This window comes from Coregonus lavaretus, assembly GCF_964263955.1.
Source record: "Coregonus lavaretus genome assembly, contig: HAP1_SCAFFOLD_4517, whole genome shotgun sequence".
NCBI lineage: Eukaryota > Metazoa > Chordata > Actinopteri > Salmoniformes > Salmonidae > Coregonus > Coregonus lavaretus.
Window position 1 is genome coordinate 12501 of NW_028165127.1, and position 21941 is coordinate 34441.

A 21941-nucleotide genomic window follows, 5' to 3' on the forward strand; every position below is an offset into this window, starting at 1 on the left:
CTCAGCAGCCCCTCCCCCTCGCCCTGGCACCCCTCAGGGCTGCTCTCATTGGGCGAGCCCAGCGGGAAGTGCATGTCCTGGAGGCGGGACCAGCGCCGGCTGTTCCACTCAAAGGTCCATCTCTTACTGATGGCCAGCGTGTCATCGTCGTCTGAATCGTCAGTCTGGAGAGAGGAAAACATTATATTTTATTACAGTATGTACATACTGTAGACCCTTTTCCACGACACACTGACGTCATGCACAGATGCGCGCGACTCTTGGCGGCAGTAAGAAAGCCATCGCAATCTGCGCCCCATTCAACGTAGCCTAGAAGAAAAGGGCAACCAGTGAAGAACAAACACCATTGTAAATATAACCCATATTTATGTTTATTTATTTTCCCATTTGTACTTTAACTATTTGTTCAATTCTAATGTGTCCTCTCACTTTTGTTTTTTGTTTATTTCACTTCCTGTAAACACATTGAATAGAATTGAGAAGGAGAGAGGGACTTACTTTCTTCCTGGGGTGGCTGACGTCTAGTTTCATGGAGCAACACTTGTTCAGGGTGTTGAGGCGTCTGAAAGGACAACACAGAGAGATACATTCCTTATGTCACAGAGAGAGAGAGGTGTGATAACATAACATGTCCTGTGTGCTTCATTCTATAGCTAGAGGACTCCTGATATCTCCAGGAGTGAGAAGTATATATATTTTTGTCTTTATCTGTTGCAGTCTAGTGCTGTCTTGTTGCTAGGGCCATCTACTTTAAGTGCTGTCTGTCTTCCCAGTGGCCTACTTGATGTGTGAACCGCTGAGTGCTCATCATTTGCAGATAGTTGTTGACACATGAATCAGGATCAAGGGCAAGTTGTGACTTGTTTTGGTAATCAGTGGCTGTATTGAAGGGGGAGTGGCGCAGTGGTCTAAGGCACTGCATCGCAGTGCAAACTGTGCCACTAGAGATCCTGGTTCGAATCCAGGCTCTGTCGTGACCGGGAGACCCATGGGGCGGTGCACAATTGGTCCAGGGTAGGGGAGGGAATGGCTGGCAGAGATGTAGCTCAGTTGATAGAGCTCAGTTGATAGAGCTCAGTTGATACTGGCCCCCCGTGGGTTCGATTCCCACGGGGGGCCAGTATAAAAAAAAAATGTGTTCACTAACTGTAAGTCGCTCTGGATAAGAGCGTCTGCTAAATGTAAAATGAGTGGTTTAATCTATTTTCTGAGTGTGTACAGTGCCTTGTGATAGTATGCGCCCCCCCCTTGGCATTTTTCCTATTTTGTTGCCTTACAACCTGGAATTAAAATTGATTTTTTGGGGGGTTTGTATCATTTGATTTACACAACATGCTTACCACTTTGAAGATGCAAAAAAAATAAAAATAATGAAACAAACAAGAAATAAGACAATAAAGAACAGAAAACTTGAGCGTGCATAACTATTCACCCCCCCAAAGTCAATACTTTGTAGAGCCACCTTTTGCAGCAATTATAGCTGCAAGTCTCTTGGGGTATGTCTCTATAAGCTTGGCACATCTAGCCACTGGGATTTTGCCCATTCTTCAAGGCAAAACTGCTCCAGCTCCTTCAAGTTGGATGGGTTCCGCTGGTGTACAGCAATCTTTAAGTCATACCACAGATTCTCAATTGGATTGAGGTCTGGGCTTTGACTAGGCCATTCCAAGACATTTAAATGTTTACCCTTAGATCACTCAAGTGTTGCTTTAGCAGTATGCTTAGGGTCATTGTCCTGCTGGAAGGTGAACCTCCGTCCCAGTCTCAAATCTCTGGAAGACTGAAACAGGTTTCCCTCAAGAATTTCCCTGTATTTAGCGCCATCCATCATTCCTTCAATTCTGACCAGTTTCCCAGTCCCTGCCGATGAAAAACATCCCCACAGCATGATGCTGCCACCACCATACTTCACTGTGGGGATGGTGTTCTCGGGGTGATGAGAGGTGTTGGGTTTGCGCCAGACATAGCGTTTTCCTTGATGGCCAAAAAGCTCAATTTTAGTCTCATCTGACCAGAGTACCTTCTTCCATATGTTTGGGGAGTCTCCCACATGCCTTTTGGCGAACAACAAACGTGTTTGCTTATTTCTGGCCACTCTTCCGTAAAGCCCAGCTCTGTGGAGTGTACGGCTTAAAGTGGTCCTATGGACAGATACTCCAATCTCCGCTGTTGAGCTTTGCAGCTCCTTCAGGGTTTTCTTTGGTCTCTTTGTTGCCTCTCTGATTAATACCCTCCTTGCCTGGTCCGTGAGTTTTGGTGGGCGGCCCTCTGTTGGCAGGTTTGTTGTGGTGCCATATTCTTTCAATTTTTTAATTGAACACTTGATTCAACACTTCAAGTTTTTCCATTTAAATTATTATACAAAATTCTTGCCACCAACAGAATGCTGTATATATGGGGCATACAAATATCTCAGCTCTGTAGATTTAGCTGCGAAGAGACAGAATCCCTAGATCATTTATTCTGGTATTGCCCCAATGTAGCTCGTTTCTGGTCACAGGTCCAGGAATGGTTAGAAAATCACAACATTCACTTAAAATTAACCTTAAAAATAGCAGTGTTGGGTGATTTGGAAAGCCATAGTCAGTCAATAAATAATATAATAATACTCGTAGGAAAGGTTTTCATCTTTAGCTCACAATCTGTGGATACTATACAATTAGAAAGGTTCAAAATGTATGTCAAACACCAAAGCACAATTGAAAAATACATGGCACATGGAAACCATGGAAACCAAACGAGGGTGGTCTGTGGTGATAGTTGGGATGGGCTGAGAGTGGCTGAGGGGTGGGATTAAAGTGTTTATGTTTGGTAATGTACAGTGCATTCGGAAAGTATTCAGACCCCTCTACTTTTTCCACATTTTGTTAAGTTACAGCCTTATTATAAAATTGATTAAATAAATGAAAAATCCTCATTAATCTACACACAATAGCCAAAAATGACGAAGCAAAAAACAGGTTTTTAGACATTTTTGCAAATGTATTAAACATAGGAAACAGAAATACCTTGTTTACATAAGTATTCAGACCCTTTGCTATGAGACTCGAAATTGAACTCAGGTGCATCCTGTTTCCATTGATCATCCTTGAGATGTTTCTACAACTTGATTGGAGTCCACCTGTGGTAAATTCAATTGATTTTACATGATTTGGAAAGGCACACACCTGTCTTATCTTGGGAAGAGTGCAAAAAAAATTCTGCCACATTGAAGGTCCCCAAGAACACAGTGGCCTCCATCGTTCTTATTGGAGGAAGTTTGGAACCACCAAGAATCTTCCTAGAGCTGGCCACCCAGCCAAACTGAGCAATCGGGGGAGAAGGGCCTTGGTCAGAGGGGTGACCAAGAACCCGACGGTCACTCTGACAGAGCTTCAGAGTTCCTCTGTGGAGATGGGAGAACCTTCCAGAAGGACAACCATCTCTGCAGCACTCCACCAATCAGGCCTTTATGGTAGAGTGGCCAGACAGAAGCCACTCCTCAGTAAAAGGCACATGACAGCCTGCTTGGAGTTTGCCAAAAGGCACCTAAAGGACTCTCAGACCATGAGAAACAAGATTCTCTGGTCTGATGAAACCAAGATTGAACTCTTTGGCCTGAATGCCAAGCGTCATGGCTGGAGGAAACCTGGAACCATCCCCACTGTAGGTTTTTTTTCAGCGGCATGGACTGGGAGACTAGTCAGGATCGAGGGAAAGATGAACGGAGCAAAGTACAGAGAGATCCTTGATGAAAACCTGCTCCAGAGTGCTCAGGACCTCAGACTGGGGCGAGGGTTCATTTTCCAACAGGACAACGACCCTAAGCACACAGCCAAGACAACGCAGAAGTGGCTTTGGGGCAAGTCTCTGAATGTAATTGAGTGGCCCAGCCAGAGCGAACACCTCTGGAGAGAACTGAAAATAGCTGTGCAGCAACGCTCCCCATCCAACCTCACATAGCTTGAGAGGATCTGCAGAGAAGAACGGGAGAAATTCCCCAAATACAGGTGTGCCAAGCTTGTAGCGTCATACCCAAGAAGACTAGAGGCTGTAATCGCTGCCAAAGGTGCTTCAACAAAGTACTGAGTAAAGGGTCTGAATACTTATGTAAATGTTATATTTCCGGTTTTTATTTTTTATAAATTTGCTAAAATTTATAAAAACCTGTCAAGGGGTCTGAATATTTCCAAATGCACTCTATTATTGTTATGTGATTGCGTTATATGAAAGTAGCATGTATGTAAAATGTATATGTAGCAGATCAGCTGTAAAAAACTAAAAAATATGTGTCCTCCGATGGGTTAATAAAATTACAAATTAAAATAAATACAGGATCAAGTTGCAGGGCAATTTGTGACTTGTTTTGGTAATCAGTGGCTATATTTTTTGTATTTATTTTGGCAGCAGCTACCCTTCCTGGGGTCCAGCAAAATTAAGGCATTACAATACATTCATAACAGATTTCACAACGTATTAAGTGTGTGCACTCAGGCCTCTACTCTACCACCACATATCTATAACACAAAATCCATGTGTACATGTGGGTATAGGGCGTATGTTATCGTGTGTGTGTGTGCATGTGTCTATGTCTGTGTTGCTTCACAGTCCCCACTGTTCCATAAGGTGTATTTTTATTTGTTTTTTAAATCTAATGTTATTGCTGGCATGAGTTACTTGATGTGGAATAGAGTTCCATATATTTATATACATATATATATTACATACGTCATGGCTCTATGTAGTACTGTGGCCTCCCATAGTCTGTTCTGGACTTGGGGACTGTGAAGAGACCTCTGGTGGCATGTCTTGTGGGGTATGCATGGGTGTCCGAGTAGTTGAAACAGACAGCTCGGTACATTCAACATGTCAATACCTCTCACAAATACAAGTAGTGATGAAGTCAATCTCTCCTCCACTTTGAGCCAAGAGGGATTGACAAGCATATTACTAATGTTAGCTCTCTGTGTACATCCAAGGGCCAGCCGTGCTGCCCTGTTCTGAGCCAATTGCAATTTTCCTAAGTCCCTCTTTGTGGCACCTGACCACACGACTGAACAGTAGTCCAGGTGCGACAAAACTAGGGCCTGTAGGACCTGCCTTGTTGATAGTGCTGTTAAGAATGCAGAGCAGCGCTTTATTATGGACAGACTTCTCCCCATCCTAGCTACTGTTGTATCAATATGTTTTGACCATGGCAGTTTACAATCCAGGGTTACTCCAATTGTACGTCAATGCTTGTTTAATGTCCTTCCCTCTAAGCGTGCTGAAAGTTTGTTGTCAATTTGTTTCCAGTAAAATAGCATTGTATCTGGTCAAACACCATTTTTTCCAATAGTTTACTAAGGGTTGGTAACAGGCTGATTGGTCGGCTATTTGAGCCAGTTAAGGGGGCTTTACTATTCTTAGATAGCGGAATGACTTTTGCTTCCATCCAAGCCTGAGGGCACACACTTTCTAGTAGGCTTAAATTGAAAATATGGCAAATAGGAGTGGCAATATCGTCCGCTATTATCCTCAGTAATTTTCCATCCAAGTTGTCAGACCCCGGTGGCTTGTCATTGTTGATCGACAATAATAGTTTTTTCATTTCTTCCACACTTACTTTACAGAATTCAAAATTACAATGATTGTCTTTCATAATTTGGTCAGATATACTTGGATGTGTAGTGTCAGCGTTTGTTGCTGGCATGTCATGCCTAAGTTTGCTAATCTTGCCAAAGAAAAAATTATTAAAGTAGTTGGCAATATCAGTTGGTTTTGTGATGAATGAGTCATCTGATTCAATAAATGATGGAGCTGAGTTTGCCTTTTTTTTCCCCTAAAATTTCATTTAAGGTGCTCCAAAGCTTTTTACTCTCATTTATCTTTGTTTCATAGTGTAGTTTCTTCTTCTTTTTTAGTTGTTGGTTAAGGGCTTGTAAGTAAGCATTTTCACCTGTTGAACATTTGTGGGGGAGGGGTTTCACCTCTCCTAGGCAATCAGCAATTATCTCGGTTTCTCAGTGGTCGCTGTAAGCCACAGTCGTGTCAGTTTTGTCGCAAAACTAAGACCGTCGCCGAAAACAAAGACGGTTCTGCCGAGTTGTTCTGCCGAGTTGTTTGAGGAAGGAAAGAGAGGAAGTATCTTACCTAGTTATTTACACATTATCAGATTACATTTCAAGCTTCTGCCTCGAACCCTAGAAAACTATTTTCCACCTTCTCCTCCCTCCTTAATCCTCCACCCCATCCCCCTTTCTCCTCCCACTCTGCGGACGACTTTGTCAACCACTTTTTTAAAAAGGTTGATGACATCCGCTACACATTCACTCAGCCTATTGTGTCCACTGGTCCCACTCACACAGAACTACCCTACGCCTTGACCTCTTTCACCCCTCTCTCTCCAGATGACATCCTGCGACTAGGGATGTCTGGCCGCCCGATAACCTGCCCACTCGACCCCATCCGCTCCTCCCTTTTCCATCTCTGGAGACCTTCTCACTTCCCTCCTCAACTCATCCCTGACCACTGGCTGCGTCCCCTCTGACTTCAAGATGGCCCAAGTCTCTCTCCTCCTCAAGAAACCAACACTCGACTCATCTGACGGCAAAAACTACAGACCTGTATCCTTTCTTTCTTTTATTTATTTCCAAAACACTTGAGCGTGCTGTCTCTGATCAACTCTCTCATTATCTCTCTCAGAACTATTTTCTTGACCCTAACCAGTCAGGGTTCAAGACGGGTCACTCAACAGAGACTGCTCTTCTCTGTGTCACGAAGGCTCTCTGCACTGTCAAAGCTGACTCTCTCTCCTCTGTTCTCATCATCCTAGATCTATCCGCTGCCTTCGACACCATGAACTATCAGATCCTCCTCTCCACCCTCTCAGGGCTGATCCTCCTCTCCACCCTCTCAGGGCTGATCCTCCTCTCCACCCTCTCAGGGCTGATCCTCCTCTCCACCCTCTCAGGGCTGGGCCTCCTCTCCACCCTCTCAGGGCTGGGCGTCTCAGGCTCTGAACACTCTTGGATTGCATCCTACCTGGCAGGCCGCTCCTACCAGGTGTCGTAGAGAGGATGTGTGTCTGCACCACGTCCTCTCACTACTGGTGTCCCTCTAGGCCCTCTCATATTGTCTCTATACACCAAGTCACTCGGCTCCGTCACATGGTCTCCTATCATTGCTAAGCGGATGACACTCAACTACTTTTCTCTTTCCCCCCTTCTGACACCCAGGTGGCGACACGCATCTCTGATATCTCAGCTTGGATGTCGGCCCACCACCTCAAGCTCAACCTCCACAAGACGGAGCTGCTCTTCCTACCGGGGAAGGCCTGCCCGCTCAAAGACCTCTCCATCACAGTCGACAACTCCACAGTGTCGCCCTCCCAGAGGTCAAAGACCCTTTGCGTGACCTTGGACAACACCCTGTCGTTCTCTGCAAACATCAAAGCAGTGACTCGCTCCTGCAGGTTCATGCTCTACAACATCCGTAGAGTACGACCCTACCTCACACAGGAAGTACATCCCTGCCTCACACAGGAAGTACATCCCTACCTCACACAGGAAGCGGCGCAGGTCCTAATCCAGGCACTAATCATCTCCTGTCTGGACTACTGCATCTCGCTGTTGGCTGGGCTCCTCACTTGTGCCATCAAACCCCTGGAACTTATCCAGAATGCCGCAGCCCGCCTGCTGGTCAACCTTCCCAAGTTCTCCAATGTCACCCCACTCCTCCGCACACTCCACTGGCTTCCAGTCGAAGCTGACATCCACTACAAGACTATGGTGCTTGCCTACGGAGCAGCAAGAGGAACTGCCCCTCCCGACCTTCAGTCTATGCTAAAACCCTACACCCCAACCCGAGCACTCCGTTCTGCCACCTCTGGTCTCTTGGCCCACCCACCCCTACCGGAGGGCAGTTCCCCCTCAGCCCAGTCAAGCTCTTCTCTGTCCTGGCACCCCAATGGTGGAACCAGCTTCCCCCTGAAGCTAGGACAGCAGAGACCCTGCCTATCTTCCGAAAACATCTGAAACCCTACCTCTTCAAACAGTATCTTAAGTAATACTCCTCCTCACCTCGACACGCAATATTTAAAAAATGCTCTGGATAAGAGCATATGCTAAATTACTAAAATGTAAATTGTGTCGAGACTTCTAGAACATCAGAGAGAGATACATTCCTTATGTCACAGAGTGGTAGATAGATAGTGAAATGTCCATATTGTCTTTGTCAGGTCTCTCTCTCTCTCTCTCTCTCTCTCTCTCTCTCTCTCTCTCTCGCTCTCTCTCTTGCTCTCTGCCCTCTCTGCTCCCCCCTCTCTCTCTCTGCTCTCTCTCTCTCTCGCTCTCTCTCTGCTCTCTCTCTGCTCTCTCTCTGCTCTCTCTCTCTCTCTCTCTCTCCCTCTTTTTCTGTCACTTTCCATGTCACTGTTACCTCCCCTCCTATCCGGCTTCCCCTGCCCCTCTGTCTGATCCCCAGGACAGCCGCTAGCCCTCTCCCCAAAAACACCCCAGCTTTCCTACTCCCAACCACCTCCCTGTCTGCCCCCCAGGCCCTAGCCAGCCTCACCACCTCCCTGTCTGCCCCCCCCCAGGCCCTAGCCAGCCTCACCACCTCCCTGTCTGCCCCCCCCCAGGCCCTAGCCAGCCTCACCACCTACCTGTCTGCCCCCCCAGGCCCTAGCCAGCCTCACCACCTCCCTGTCTGCCCCCCCAGGCCCTAGCCAGCCTCACCACCTCCCTGTCTGCCCCCCCCCAGGCCCTAGCCAGCCTCACCACCTCCCTGTCTGCCCCCCCCAGGCCCTAGCCAGCCTCACCACCTCCCTGTCTGCCCCCCCAGGCCCTAGCCAGCCTCACCACCTCCCTGTCTGCCCCCCCAGGCCCTAGCCAGCCTCACCACCTCCCTGTCTGCCCCCCCAGGCCCTAGCCAGCCTCACCACCTCCCTGTCTGCCCCCCCAGGCCCTAGCCAGCCTCACCACCTCCCTGTCTGCCCCCCCCCCAGGCCCTAGCCAGCCTCACCACCTCCCTGTCTGCCCCCCCAGGCCCTAGCCAGCCTCACCACCTCCCTGTCTGCCCCCCCCAGGCCCTAGCCAGCCTCACCACCTCCCTGTCTGCCCCCCCAGGCCCTAGCCAGCCTCACCACCTCCCTGTCTGCCCCCCCCAGGCCCTAGCCAGCCTCACCACCTCCCTGTCTGCCCCCCCAGGCCCTAGCCAGCCTCACCACCTCCCTGTCTGCCCCCCCCAGGCCCTAGCCAGCCTCACCACCTCCCTGTCTGCCCCCCCAGGCCCTAGCCAGCCTCACCACCTCCCTGTCTGCCCCCCCAGGCCCTAGCCAGCCTCACCACCTCCCTGTCTGCCCCCCCAGGCCCTAGCCAGCCTCACCACCTCCCTGTCTGCCCCCCCAGGCCCTAGCCAGCCTCATCAATCACCCCAGGGATTAAAGAGTCAGAGAACAAGAGCGAAGAAGACAAGAATAGTGGGACTGGGACATATATAAATACTCTCTAATGTGGGATCATCACGCCATCATAATAGAGCTTGTTTGAATCCTTTCTAAACCCTCCCCTCTCCTTGGTAGATTCTTTGTAAGGTAAGGGTGTGTGTGAAGGGTATTGGGAGGGAGGGAGGGAGGGAGGCCTGGGGTCCTAATCTAACACACCAGACATCTGTTAGTTACTCAGCTCCCCTCATTCCCCTCTCAGCCTACCCCCTGCCTAGTTTCCTCAGGGTTTGTATGGTCTTTGAGTGTGAGATCAGAGCATGAAGAGGTGGGGTGGGGTGGGTGGGGGGAGCAAATCAAAGCCGTGAAGCTGTGGGTTGGAGGGTAGAGGGGCAGTAGTTCACTAGCGAGTCTGGTCCTTGGGGGATAGCTGTGGGGAGTAAGGGGGGGGGGGGGGGCAACAAGGCCATATTCCTGTAGAGAGAGAAATATATCATCCTGGAATATAATAAAGGTCTGAGGTCATCTGACTTTGGCCTAAAGAGCAGGAACCCAGACTTTATCAAAGAAATACAGACATTTTCATCCTACAAGAAACATGGTATAGAGGAGACGGACCCACTGGTTTCCCTCTATGTTACAGAGAGCTGGTTATCCTATCCACCAAACTACCAGGAGTAAAACAGGGAAGAGACTCAGGGGGTATGCTAATTTGGTATAGAGCAGACCTAACCCACTCTATTAAATTAGTCAAAACCGGAACATTTTATGTCTGGCTAGAAATGAATAAGGAAATGATCTCAACAGAGAGATGTTTTAATGTGTGCTACCTATTGTCTTGTTTTTCACGCTTTGTACAAAATAATAAAATGCAGTACGACAGGATCTTTATAAAACCTAGCTCCATATTAGCTAGCTATGCAGTATGACAGGATCTTTATAAAACCTAGCTCCATATTAGCTAGCTATGCAGTATGACAGGATCTTTATAAAACATAGCTCCATATTAGCTAGCTATGCAGTATGACAGGATCTTTATAAAACATAGCTCCATATTAGCTAGCTATGCAGTATGACAGGATCTTTATAAAACCTAGCTCCATATTAGCTAGCTATGCAGTATGACAGGATCTTTATAAAACCTAGCTCCATATTAGCTAGCTATGCAGTATGACAGGATCTTTATAAAACATAGCTCCATATTAGCTAGCTATGCAGTATGACAGGATCTTTATAAAACATAGCTCCATATTAGCTAGCTATGCAGTATGACAGGATCTTTATAAAACCTAGCTCCATATTAGCTAGCTATGCAGTATGACAGGATCTTTATAAAACCTAGCTCCATATTAGCTAGCTATGCAGTATGACAGGATCTTTATAAAACCTAGCTCCATATTAGCTAGCTATGCAGTATGACAGGATCTTTATAAAACCTAGCTCCATATTAGCTAGCTATGCAGTATGACAGGATCTTTATAAAACATAGCTCCATATTAGCTAGCTATGCAGTACGACAGGATCTTTATAAAACCTAGCTCCATATTAGCTAGCTATGTAGTATGACAGGATCTTTATAAAACGTAGCTCCATATTAGCTAGCTATGCAGTACGACAGGATCTTTATAAAACCTAGCTCCATATTAGCTAGCTATGCAGTATGACAGGATCTTTATAAAACCTAGCTCCATATTAGCTAGCTATGCAGTATGACAGGATCTTTATAAAACCTAGCTCCATATTAGCTAGCTATGTAGTATGACAGGATCTTTATAAAACGTAGCTCCATATTAGCTAGCTATGCAGTACGACAGGATCTTTATAAAACCTAGCTCCATATTAGCTAGCTATGCAGTATGACAGGATCTTTATAAAACCTAGCTCCATATTAGCTAGCTATGCCGTATGACAGGATCTTTATAAAACATAGCTCTTTTTTAGCTATCTATGCAGTATGACAGGATCTTTATAAAACCAACCTCTGTTGCCCTAGAGCACACATAAAACTATACCTAACTCGGCCTAAACATCAGCACCACAGGTAACTTCCACAAAGCTGTGAACGATCTGAGAGACAAGGAAAGAAGGGCCTTCTATGCCATCAGAAGGAACATAACATTTGATCTGTGGTCCTCTGTAGCTCAGCTGGTAGAGCACGGCGCTTGGAACGCTAAGGTAGTGGGTTCGATCCCCGGGACCACCCATACACAAAAAAATAAAAAAATAAAAAATAAATGTATGCACGCATGACTGTAAGTCGCTTTGGATAAAAGCGTCTGCTAAATGGCATATTATTAGTTATAGAACCCATTGCCCTCTATGGATGTGAGGTCTGGGGTCCACTCACCAACCAAGAACTCACAAAATGGGACAAACACCAAATTGAGACTCTTCATGCAGAATTCTGCAAAAACATCCTCAGTGTACAAACTGAAACACCAAATAATGCATGCAGAGCAGAATAAGGCCGAGACCATCTAATGATCAAAATCCAGAAAAGAGACGTTAAATTCTACAACCACCTAAAAGGAAGCGATTCTCAAACCTTCCATAACAAAGACATCACCTAAAGAGAGACGTACCTGGGGAAGAGTCCCCTCAGCCAGCTGGTACTGGGACTCTGTTCAAAAACAGACCCCACAGAGCCCCAGGACAGCAGCACAATTATACCCAACCAAATCATGAGAAATCAAAAAATATAATTATTTGACACATTGAAAAGAATCAGTGAAAAAACTGGAATGGTATTTGGCCCTAAACAGAGAATACATAGTAGCAGAATACCTGACCAATGTGGTGGTCCCAAAATTAAGAAAAGCTTTGACTATGTACAGACACAGTGAGCACGGCCTTGTTATCGAGCACACAGCCATGCAATCTCCATAATCAAACATTGGCAGTAGAGTGGCCATAAAGAAGAGTTCAGTGACATTCAACATGGCAACGTCATAGGATGCCACCTTTCCAACAAGTCAGTTCATCAAATTTCTGCCCTGCTACAACTGCCCCGGTCAACTGTAAGTGCTGTTATTGTGAAATGGAAACGTCTAAGAGCAACAATGGCTCAGCTGCGAAATGGTAGGTCACACAAGCTCACAGAATGGGACTGCCGAGTGCTGAAGCGTGTAACGTATAACAATCGTCTGTCCTCGGTTGCAACACACAGAGTTCCAAACTGCCTCTGGAAGCAATGTCAGCGCAAGAACTGTTCGTCGGGAGCTTCATGAAATGGGTTTCGATGGCCGAGCAGCTGCACACAAGCCTAAGATCACCATGCGCAATGCCAAGTGTTGGTTGGAGTGGTGTAAAGCTCGCCACCATTGGACTCTGGAGCAGTGGAAATGTGTTCTTCACTATCTGGCAGTCCGACGGACGAATCTGGGTTTGGCGGATGCCAGGAGAACGCTTCCTGCCCGAATGTATAGAGCCAACTGTAAAGTTTGGTGGAGGCGGATGTCACGTCTACTCCCGCTCCTCCGCTCTGGCGCCGATCCTGGCAACCCATCATTACGCACACCTGGCAAACCCTCATTACGCATACCTGTGCCCCAGCACCCCAGCCCTTCCAGCAGGTCAGCGATGCCCTTTTGTCCCTCTCCATCCAAATGTCGTGGCTTCCTACTCCAGTGCTCCCTCTATTTCACTCATCAGATGATAGCCCCCACCACAGAGAGGTCCAAGGTTGGCCAGGGAATTTTATTGACCAGGCCCTTGCCTCCTCCCTGAACATCACCTCATACCGACCACTGGTTATTTCTCTGCTGACCGGACGGGCGTTGGGCTACAGGAGAGAGGAGAGGAGGAGCTGTGTTCCTATGAGGGGTTCATGGCTCTGTTCAGAGGAGTCTTCGATCATCCACCGGAGGGCAGAGAGGGGGGTGAGTACCTACTCCAACTACGGCAGGATGGCCAGACCGCTGCGGAGTACTCCCTCACCTTCCGGACAGTGGCAGCATCCAGCGGATGGAATGAGCCGGCGCTCTGCATCCTATTCAGAAGAGGACTGCGTGAAGAGGTCCAGACAGAGTTGGCATGCCAAGACGACACCCTCTCCTTGGATTGCGATGGCCATCCGTCTGGACAACCTTCTTCGGGAGCGTCCTTCGTTGACCATTCTGAATCAGAGCCTGAACCCATGAAGGTTCCGACGCCGTCGGAGACAGCTGGGGCTCTGTCCCTATTGCGGTCAAGTGGGGAGCCAGCTTCAACGGTGTCCGGTACGTTCCAGCCCAGGGTCCACACGAGCAGAGAGACGGCGTCTTCTGAGTTAAGCGTGAGTTCCTTCATCTGCCAAACCCTTTTTAGTATTGATTTCACTGGCTGGCTGTCCCTCATGTATTGTTTCTACAGCTCTAGTAGACTCCGGTGCCGCAGGCCCTTGCCTCCTCCCTGCACATCACCTCATACACACTCTTCTCTCCGTTTTCCGGTTCAAGCGCTGGATAATCGACCACTGGGATCTGGGACTATCACGCACATCACAACACCACTCACCTTCACCGTGGAGTCCATACATCAAGAAAGCCTTGCCTTCCTCATCATCAGTGCACCCGTACACAAGATCATCCTCGGCCTCCCATGGCTCCAACGCCATAACCCCACCATCTCATGAACGAGGATGACAATCACGGACTGGGCACCCGAATGCCGGAATACCTGCTTTCCCTTCCCCTGTGTTTCCACGTCAGTTGAGAGTCCTGTGGTTGCCCTTCACCCCAACATTCAGGAGGTACAACAAGACCTGCAGGAGGTTTTCTTCCAAGACCCGCGCCACCTGTCTCTCTCCTCATCGCCCTTGGGACTGTGCCATCAACCTGCTTGCAGGCTCTACGCCTCTGCGCAGCCGCATCTACCCTCTGTCGGTGGCTGAAACCAACGCTATGGAGGAGTACGTCCATGAGGCGCTCCAACAGGGTTTCATCCGCATGTCCACCTCCCCTGCGTCGGCAGGCTTCTTCTTCGTAGCAAAGAAGGATGGAGGGTTACGCCCGTGCATTGATTACAGAGGTCTGAATTCCATTACCACTAAATACCGTTCTTCTTTCCCGTTGGTGCTGGCATTGATCAAACAACTCCCCGGGGCCCAGTTCTTTGCCAAATTGGACCTGCGTAGTGCCTACAATCTTATCCGCATCCGGGATGGGGATGAATGGAAAACAGCTTTCAGCACGGTGTCTGGTCACTACAAGTACTTGGTGATGCCTTATGGATTTGCCAATGCTCCGTCAGTGTTCCAGGCATTCGTTAACGAGGTGTTCCGGGACATGCTCGGGCGCCAGGTGGTCGTGTAAATCGACGACATCCTGGTTTATTCGGCTTGGATGATCACATCGCTCACATCGAAGTAGTCCTGGAACGCCTCCTGGCTAACCACCTATATGTCTAGGCGGAGAAGTGCGAATTCTATCAGGAGGCTGTCTCCTTTCTGGGTTACCAGATCGGCCCGCAAGGAGTGATGATGGACGATAAGAAGGTAGATGCTGTCAGGTCATGGCCAGTCCCAACCACCATAAAGAGGTTACAACGTTTTTGGGGGGTTTGCCAACTACTACCACCGTTTCATCAAGAACTTTAGCTCTATCGCCTTTCCTCTCACCTCAAGGGTGATCCCCGTACGTTGGTGTGGAGTCCTGCAGCCGACGAAGCCTTCCACCTACTGAAGGGACATTTCACCTCCACCCGTTGCTCAAACACCCAGATCCTTTGCTGCCGTTCGTGGTGGAATTGGAGGCTGTCCTGTAATCCACAAAGATTGTAACCATGTGCATATTACTCAAAGAAACTGTCTCCTGCAGAGAGGAACTATGATGTCGGCGATCGGGAGCTCCTGGCGGTGAAGTTGGCATTGGCTGGAGGGTGCCAAGTACCCAATTCTTATCCTCACCGACCACCGGAACCTGGAGTACATACGGACAGTGAGGCAGCTGAACCCGCTCCAAGCAAGGTGGGCTCTTTTTTTCACTAGATTCGATTTTCACTCTGATATATCGCTCAGGTTCAAAGAACACCAAAGCCGATGCCCTGTCCCATCTCTACGATTCGAGAGGTTCCTGCCCTGAGTGCACCCATAATTCCACCCTCTCTAGTCATAGCCCCCGTGGTCTGGGACGTAGATGTGGACATTTGCCCAGCTACCTGTCCACCTGAGCGCATCTATGTTCCCACAGGGATTGGCTGCTGACCTGGCGCACACAGCTGTCGTCGCTGGACATCCAGGTTTCACCCGCACTATTCAATCCATCTCTGGAAAGTACTGGTGGCCCACCTTGGTGCAGGACGTCACTCGTTACGTCAACTCCTATTCCGTATGTGCCCAACCTCAATCTCCCCGGCATGCTCCAGCAGGGAAACTCCTTCCCCTTACCGTGCCTCAGCGTTCCTGGTCTCATCTGTCCATTGATTTTGATCTCCCTCCATCTGATGGTTTCACCACTATTATGGTTGTTGTGGAGAGATGCTCTAAATCTCTCTCTCTCTCTCTGGTCTCCAGGTTGCTGAGGTATTGTTCCAGCAGGTCTTCTGGCACTATTGCCTTCCAGAGGACCGTGGCCGCCACATCACGTCACGGTTACAGAAAGCCTTCATGGAGAAGCTGGGGGTCACGGTCAGCCTCACTTGCCTCAGTCTAATGCGCATGTGGGAAGGATGAACCAGGAGCTCTGGAGGTTCCTGAGGAGTTACTATCTGACATGATACTGCCCGATTCCTTCCCTTAGCAGAGTACGCTCAGAATTCATTGCGTCACTCCTCCACCAGGCTGACTCTCTTCCCGTGTGTTCTGGGTTATCAACCAGCCCTGGCTCTGTGGACCCCGAGCTAGACCGAAGCTCCAGCGGTGGACGAGTGGTTCAGGCGTGCAGAAGAGATTTGGAACAAATCGACGCAGTGAGGCTCCCGTGTTCCATCCTGGTGATCGCGTCTGGCTATCCACCAGGAACCTCCCACTCCGCCTGTCCTTTAAGAAGCGGAGCCCCCCGTTTTGTGGAGCTGTTCCTCCAGAGGGTCAATGAGGTGACATATAGATTACAGCTCCCCACTAACTACCGGATCTCATCCTCTTTTCATGTTTCCCTCCTCAGGCCAGTGGTTCCTGGTCCCCTGGCTGAGGCCGTCCCCCATGACACCCCTCCGTCTCTCCTGGAAATCTAGGGAAGCCCCGCCTATGCTGTCAGATACCTGCTGGACTCCCGACGTCGTGGGGGTCGGCTCCAGTACCTGGTGGACTAGTCACATTTTTTGGGTGGGGGTTACGGTCCAGAGGAGCGGTGTTGGGTACCGGTGGACGACATTCTAGATCTCAACATCATCCGAGATTTCCATCTTTGCCGCTCCTCGCCCTCATTGCTGTCCCCCTGGCAACCCCCACTGGCCAGCTTCGTCCTGCGGTTGGAGCCGCGCGTCGGCAGAGTACTGTCACGTCTACTCCCTCGACGTCGCCGGTTTACTAACAACCCTCATTACGCACAGCTGGCAACCCTCATTACGCACACCTGGCAACCCTCATTACGCACACCTGGCAACCCTCATTACGCACACCTGCGCCCCATCATGAGGCACATCTGGACTTCATCACTACCCTGATTTCTCTCCCTTTATCTAGCACTCCCTAGCATCACTCTTCAGGCAGTATTGGTTCTGTGTTCATGTCCAGACGCTTCTCTTGTTTTGTATCGCTCTATGTTCGTTATTATTATTAAACTCACCACCTGCACCTCCCAGTGTCATCGTTACAGCAGAATAATGGTCTGAGGCTGTTTTTCATGGTTTGGGCTAGGCCCCGTAGTTCCAGTGAAGGGAAATCTTAACGCTACAGCATACAATGACATTCTAGACGATTCTGTGCTTCCAACTTTGTGGCAACAGTTTGGGGTAGGCCCTTTCCTCTTCCAGCATGACAATGCCCCCCGTGCACAAAGCGAGGTCCATACAGAAATTGTTTTTCGAGATCGGTGTGGAAGAACTTGTCTGGCCTGCACAGAGCCCTGACCTCAACCCCATCAAACACCTTTGGGATGAATTGGAACGCCGACTGCGAGCCAGGCCTAATCGCCCAACATCAGTGCCCGACCTCACTAATGCTGTTGTGGATGAAAGATATCAAGTCCCCGCAGCAATGTTCCAACATCTAGTGGAAAGCCTTCCCAGAAGAGTGGAGGCTGTTATAGCAGCAAAAGGGGGACCAACTCCATATTAATGCCCATGATTTTGGAATGAGATGTCGATGAGCAGGTGTCCACATACTTTTGGTCTTGTAGTGTATTTCCCTCAGATTACACAGACCCACAAAGAATTTGAAAACAAACCCAATCTTGATAAACTCCCATATCTATTAAGTGAAATACCACAGTGTGCCATCACAGCAGCAAGATTTGTGAACTCTTACCACAAGAGGCACCCTACACATTTTATAGTGCACAACTTTTGACCATAGGCACAAGGTGTAGTGTATTATATAGTGAATAGGGTGCCATTTGGTAGACACCTTCAGTAGCATGTGGCATGTAACATCCAAACAGCCACTTAGCTAGCCAGTTAGCATGTCATGGATAGCGTTAGCCTGAATGGGTTTCACTTCCTGCTGAGCTTAATGGTCCTTGGCATCGTTAACCATAAAGATAATGCTAAAGGTAATGGGACTATTCCATCATATAACACAGACAGGGGCATATGAATTTGTAAGTCGCTCTGGATAAGAGCGTCTGCTAAATGATGTAAATGTAAATGTAAATATGAAGACATGTCCATACCATACAATACGCCAAACCCGTCTAGAGACAGAGGGCAGAACCATGTCAAAATCCCCTGTCGTTAGTTCTATGTACTGTAGTCTACAGAACGGAATCTTGTATTGTTTTGTGTGTGTTCTTTTACCGACACAGCGGTTCCACAAGGTCTCTGTCCAAGAAGTCATGGTCCATCTTTACTGACGAGATATCTATAGGAAACTGGGAGTCTGAGAGAGAGAGAGAGAGAGAGAGAGAGAGAGAGAGAGAGAGAGAGAGAGAGAGAGAGAGAGAGAGAGAGAGAGATTGAAATTGAATTGACAGAGAGAGAGAGAGAGAGAAGGAGAAGGAGAGAGAGAGAGAGAGAGAGAGGGATAGAGAGAGAGAGAGAGACAGAGAGAGAGAGAGAGAGAGAGAGAGAGAGAGAGAGAGAGAGAGAGAGAGAGAGAGAGTGAGAGAGAGGGAGTGAGAGAGAGAGAGGGAGAGAGAGAAGGAGAGGGAGAGAGAGAAGGAGAAGGAGAGAGAGAAATCTGAACTCATCATGAGGGGCTGCAGTTGCTCGCTGGTCTGCGTACCCACATCCACACCCTACTGGCCATCAAGGGCAGACAGGATAATAGCCACACAGACAGTTATCAGTAATCATCACACAGGAGAGGAGACAAGAGAAGGAGAAACATCTGGGTTCTCAATATGAGAGACAATAGCTTTCTATCCTGTACAGTACAATGGGCTGGAGTGTGTTTACCTTCATACAGCTGGGCATACTGTGGGAACCCTGCAACCCTCAGCCAATCACAAGCCTCCTTGGCCTCGATCTCTGTAAGACAGAGGGGGAGAGTGACGTTAGGAATAAATAAATAAAGACGCACCCCAATGGTGGAACAAGCTCCCTCACGATGCCAGGACAGCGGAGTCACTCACCACCTTCCGGAGACATTAGGATAAAGTAATCCTTCTACCCCCCCCCCCCATAAAAAAAAAGTTTAAAAAAATTTGTAAAGTGGTTATCCCACTGGCTATAGGGTGAATGTACCAATTTGTACGTCGCTCTAGATAAGAGCGTCTGCTAAATGACGTAAATGTAAAATCTAAATGTAATTAAAGGCCCAGTCCACCCAAAAACGTGATTTTCCTGTGTTTTATATATATTGCCACACTATGAGGTTGGAATAATACTGTGAAATTGTGAAAATGATTATAATGTCCTTTTAGTGTAAGAGGTGTTTGAAAAGACCGCCTTAAATTTCAACCTGTGTTGCTGGGATGGAGTTTTGGATTGCTTGGTGACATCACCAGGTGGTAAATTAGTGTATAGACCAATAAGAAAGAGAGTTCCAAACCTCGCTGCCAATAACAGCTAGTTTTCAGTTTTCTCCTCCCCACTCAGACCACTCCCAGACAGTCCTTGCAAAATTCTTACTTGAGAAATTGCTCTTTGCTAAGAAGCTATTTTTGTTTAGTTTTGACCATTTTTATTGAAAACAATCAAATTAAGGAACTTAAAACCTCTTAAATTGACAGTCCCTGAAATCGAGCACTAGAATTACTTTAAAATTACTTTAAAAAATATGTATATGTTAACATTACTTATTTTATTGATTTTCCACCGTTCTGTAAGTCAGAAGACAGCCACCCAGACCTTCCTAGGACCATGTAAATGTCCTCTGTCGAATACATGTGTGTTTGCCTCCCTCTGGTGGTCGGCTGCATCATTACATCAATTTATATCACTTCACTGCAACATTACGTCAAAGGGGCGGCCCTTAGAAAAAACATTTATCCAGTGTTACAGGCTTTGGTTTTTCCATTTATGTTCATGTTTTGAGGTTAGACTTTAGCACGTATAGCAGATTGGTGTCTTGAGAGATGTCTCTCCCTATTTTCAGTTCTAGACAAACAATCCTTTATCTGATCTTCCCTGTTTTCATTTTGCTCCACATTGTGGAGTCTGTCTTTAATTTGGGTTTTCTTTTGTTTTGCCTTCCCTAGCCAAATTTAGTGGGTCTCATGGTGGGCGTCTTTTAGGTCCCAGTCGTTGTTGCTATGCAACTTTCAGTGGTCACCCCCATGAGTGTCTTTCAGAACCCTTCCTAAAACCCCGCCTGTTTCGTTTTGGGTTGCTGTCAGTGACTCTTTGTTAGTTCCCCCTTCTGTTTGAGCGAAATTTTTTGGTTTTCTTGCTGGGGAACGTAACAATAGTAACCATAGTAACACCAGCTCTACTGCTTCATGGCAAATCACTGAATTTGTCTCAAGCAGGCGGATCTAAATACACAATTTTCATTCCTCCCGGAGTGACTCCCGAGTGGTGCAGTGGTCTAAGGCACTGCATCGCAGTGCTAGCTGTGCCACTAGAGATCCTGGTTCGAATCCAGGCTCTGTCGTAGCCGGCCGTGACCGGGAGACCCCATGGGGCGACGCACAATTGGTCCAGGGTAGGGGAGGGAATGGCCAGCAGGGATGTAGCTCAGTTGGTAGAGCTTGGCGTTTGCAATAAACGTTTGAATAAAACCATAGCGAAACAGTTCATTGTTACCCAGAATGATTTGATATTGAGATAAAAATGTCTGCATTGCACCTTTAATAAGAATAAACTATTAAACATTGAATCTGTGATGTAGCATAGAGTGCTTTAGAGAGAACAAGAGAATGATATCCTGCTGTCACAATAGACTGTTAGTAACAGAGGGTTGGTAGAAGGAGAAAGTGGAGACTGATGAAGGTTATTCTGAGTTCTGGTGGCTTTTAACCCCTTTGGAAACTCTGACTTCCAATCGGACGTTAACGCATTAGCATTATAACACTGGTGTTGTGGAAGGTTTAACATCTACGCACGCACGCACAAACACGGCCAGACAGACACATACAACACGCACGCAAGCACGCACAAACACACATACACACACACATGCATGCACACACACACACGGCCACACCCCATCGACTCAACACTGCGGCTGGTTTCAAGTTGGCATTTATATGACTACTTTTTCAGCTGGCACACGTTATGCCCACACAGCTGAACTGGCAGGATCCTTCAGTTTCTGTGTGTGTGTGTGTGTGTGTGTGTGTACCTGTGTGTGTATATAAGCAAACCCTAATTAAAACACTATGCAGGGCCTTGTGCTGATTAGAGGTAATGAAGGCAGACAGACAGGCAGACAGGCAGACAGACAGACAGACAGACAGACAGACAGACAGACAGACAGACAGACAGACAGACAGACAGACAGACAGACAGACGGACAGGCAGGCAGGCAGGCAGGCAGACAGGCAGACAGGCAGACAGGCAGACAGACAGACAGACAGACAGACAGACAGACAGACAGACAGACAGACAGACAGACAGACAGACAGACAGACAGACAGACAGACAGACAGACAGACAGACAGACAGGGCAACACAGTGTATATATACAGTGTTGTAACAATGTGCAAATAGTTAAAGTACAAAAGGGAAAATAAATAAACATAAATATGGGTTGTATTTACAATGGTGTTTGTTCTTCACTGGTTGCCCTTTTCTTGTGGCAACAGGTCACAAATATTGCTGCTGTGATGGCACACTGTGGTTTTTCACCCAATAGATAGGGGAGTTTATCCTATTTGGATTTGTTTTCTAATTCTTTGTGGGTCTGTGTAATCTGAGGGAAATATGTGTCTCTAATATGGTCATACATTTGGCAGGAGGTTAGGAAGTGCAGCTCAGTTTCCACCTCATTTTGTGGGCAGTGTGCACATAGCCTGTCTTCTCTTGAGAGCCAGGTCTGCCTTCGACAGCCTCTCTCAATAGCAAGGCCATGCTCACTGAG

General features: G+C 47.7%; 1 protein-coding gene across 1 annotated transcript in view; it reads right to left on the minus strand.

Annotated features, from left to right (window-relative positions):
- The window catches only part of LOC311116247 (stAR-related lipid transfer protein 13-like), a gene marked incomplete at its 3' end in the record, with an annotated part of 29584 nt that extends 11232 nt beyond the window's left edge, over positions 1-18352 (minus strand). The window contains exons 1-3 of the mRNA XM_084191356.1: positions 18275-18352; positions 499-562; positions 1-164 (exon numbers count right to left, since the gene is read on the minus strand). The exon at positions 1-164 is cut by the window's left edge and continues 142 nt beyond it. Of these exons, the coding sequence (XP_084047482.1) occupies positions 1-164; positions 499-562; positions 18275-18321 (275 nt within the window). The remainder of the gene's footprint in view (positions 165-498; positions 563-18274) is intronic.
- Between the last annotated feature and the right edge of the window lie 3589 nt (positions 18353-21941).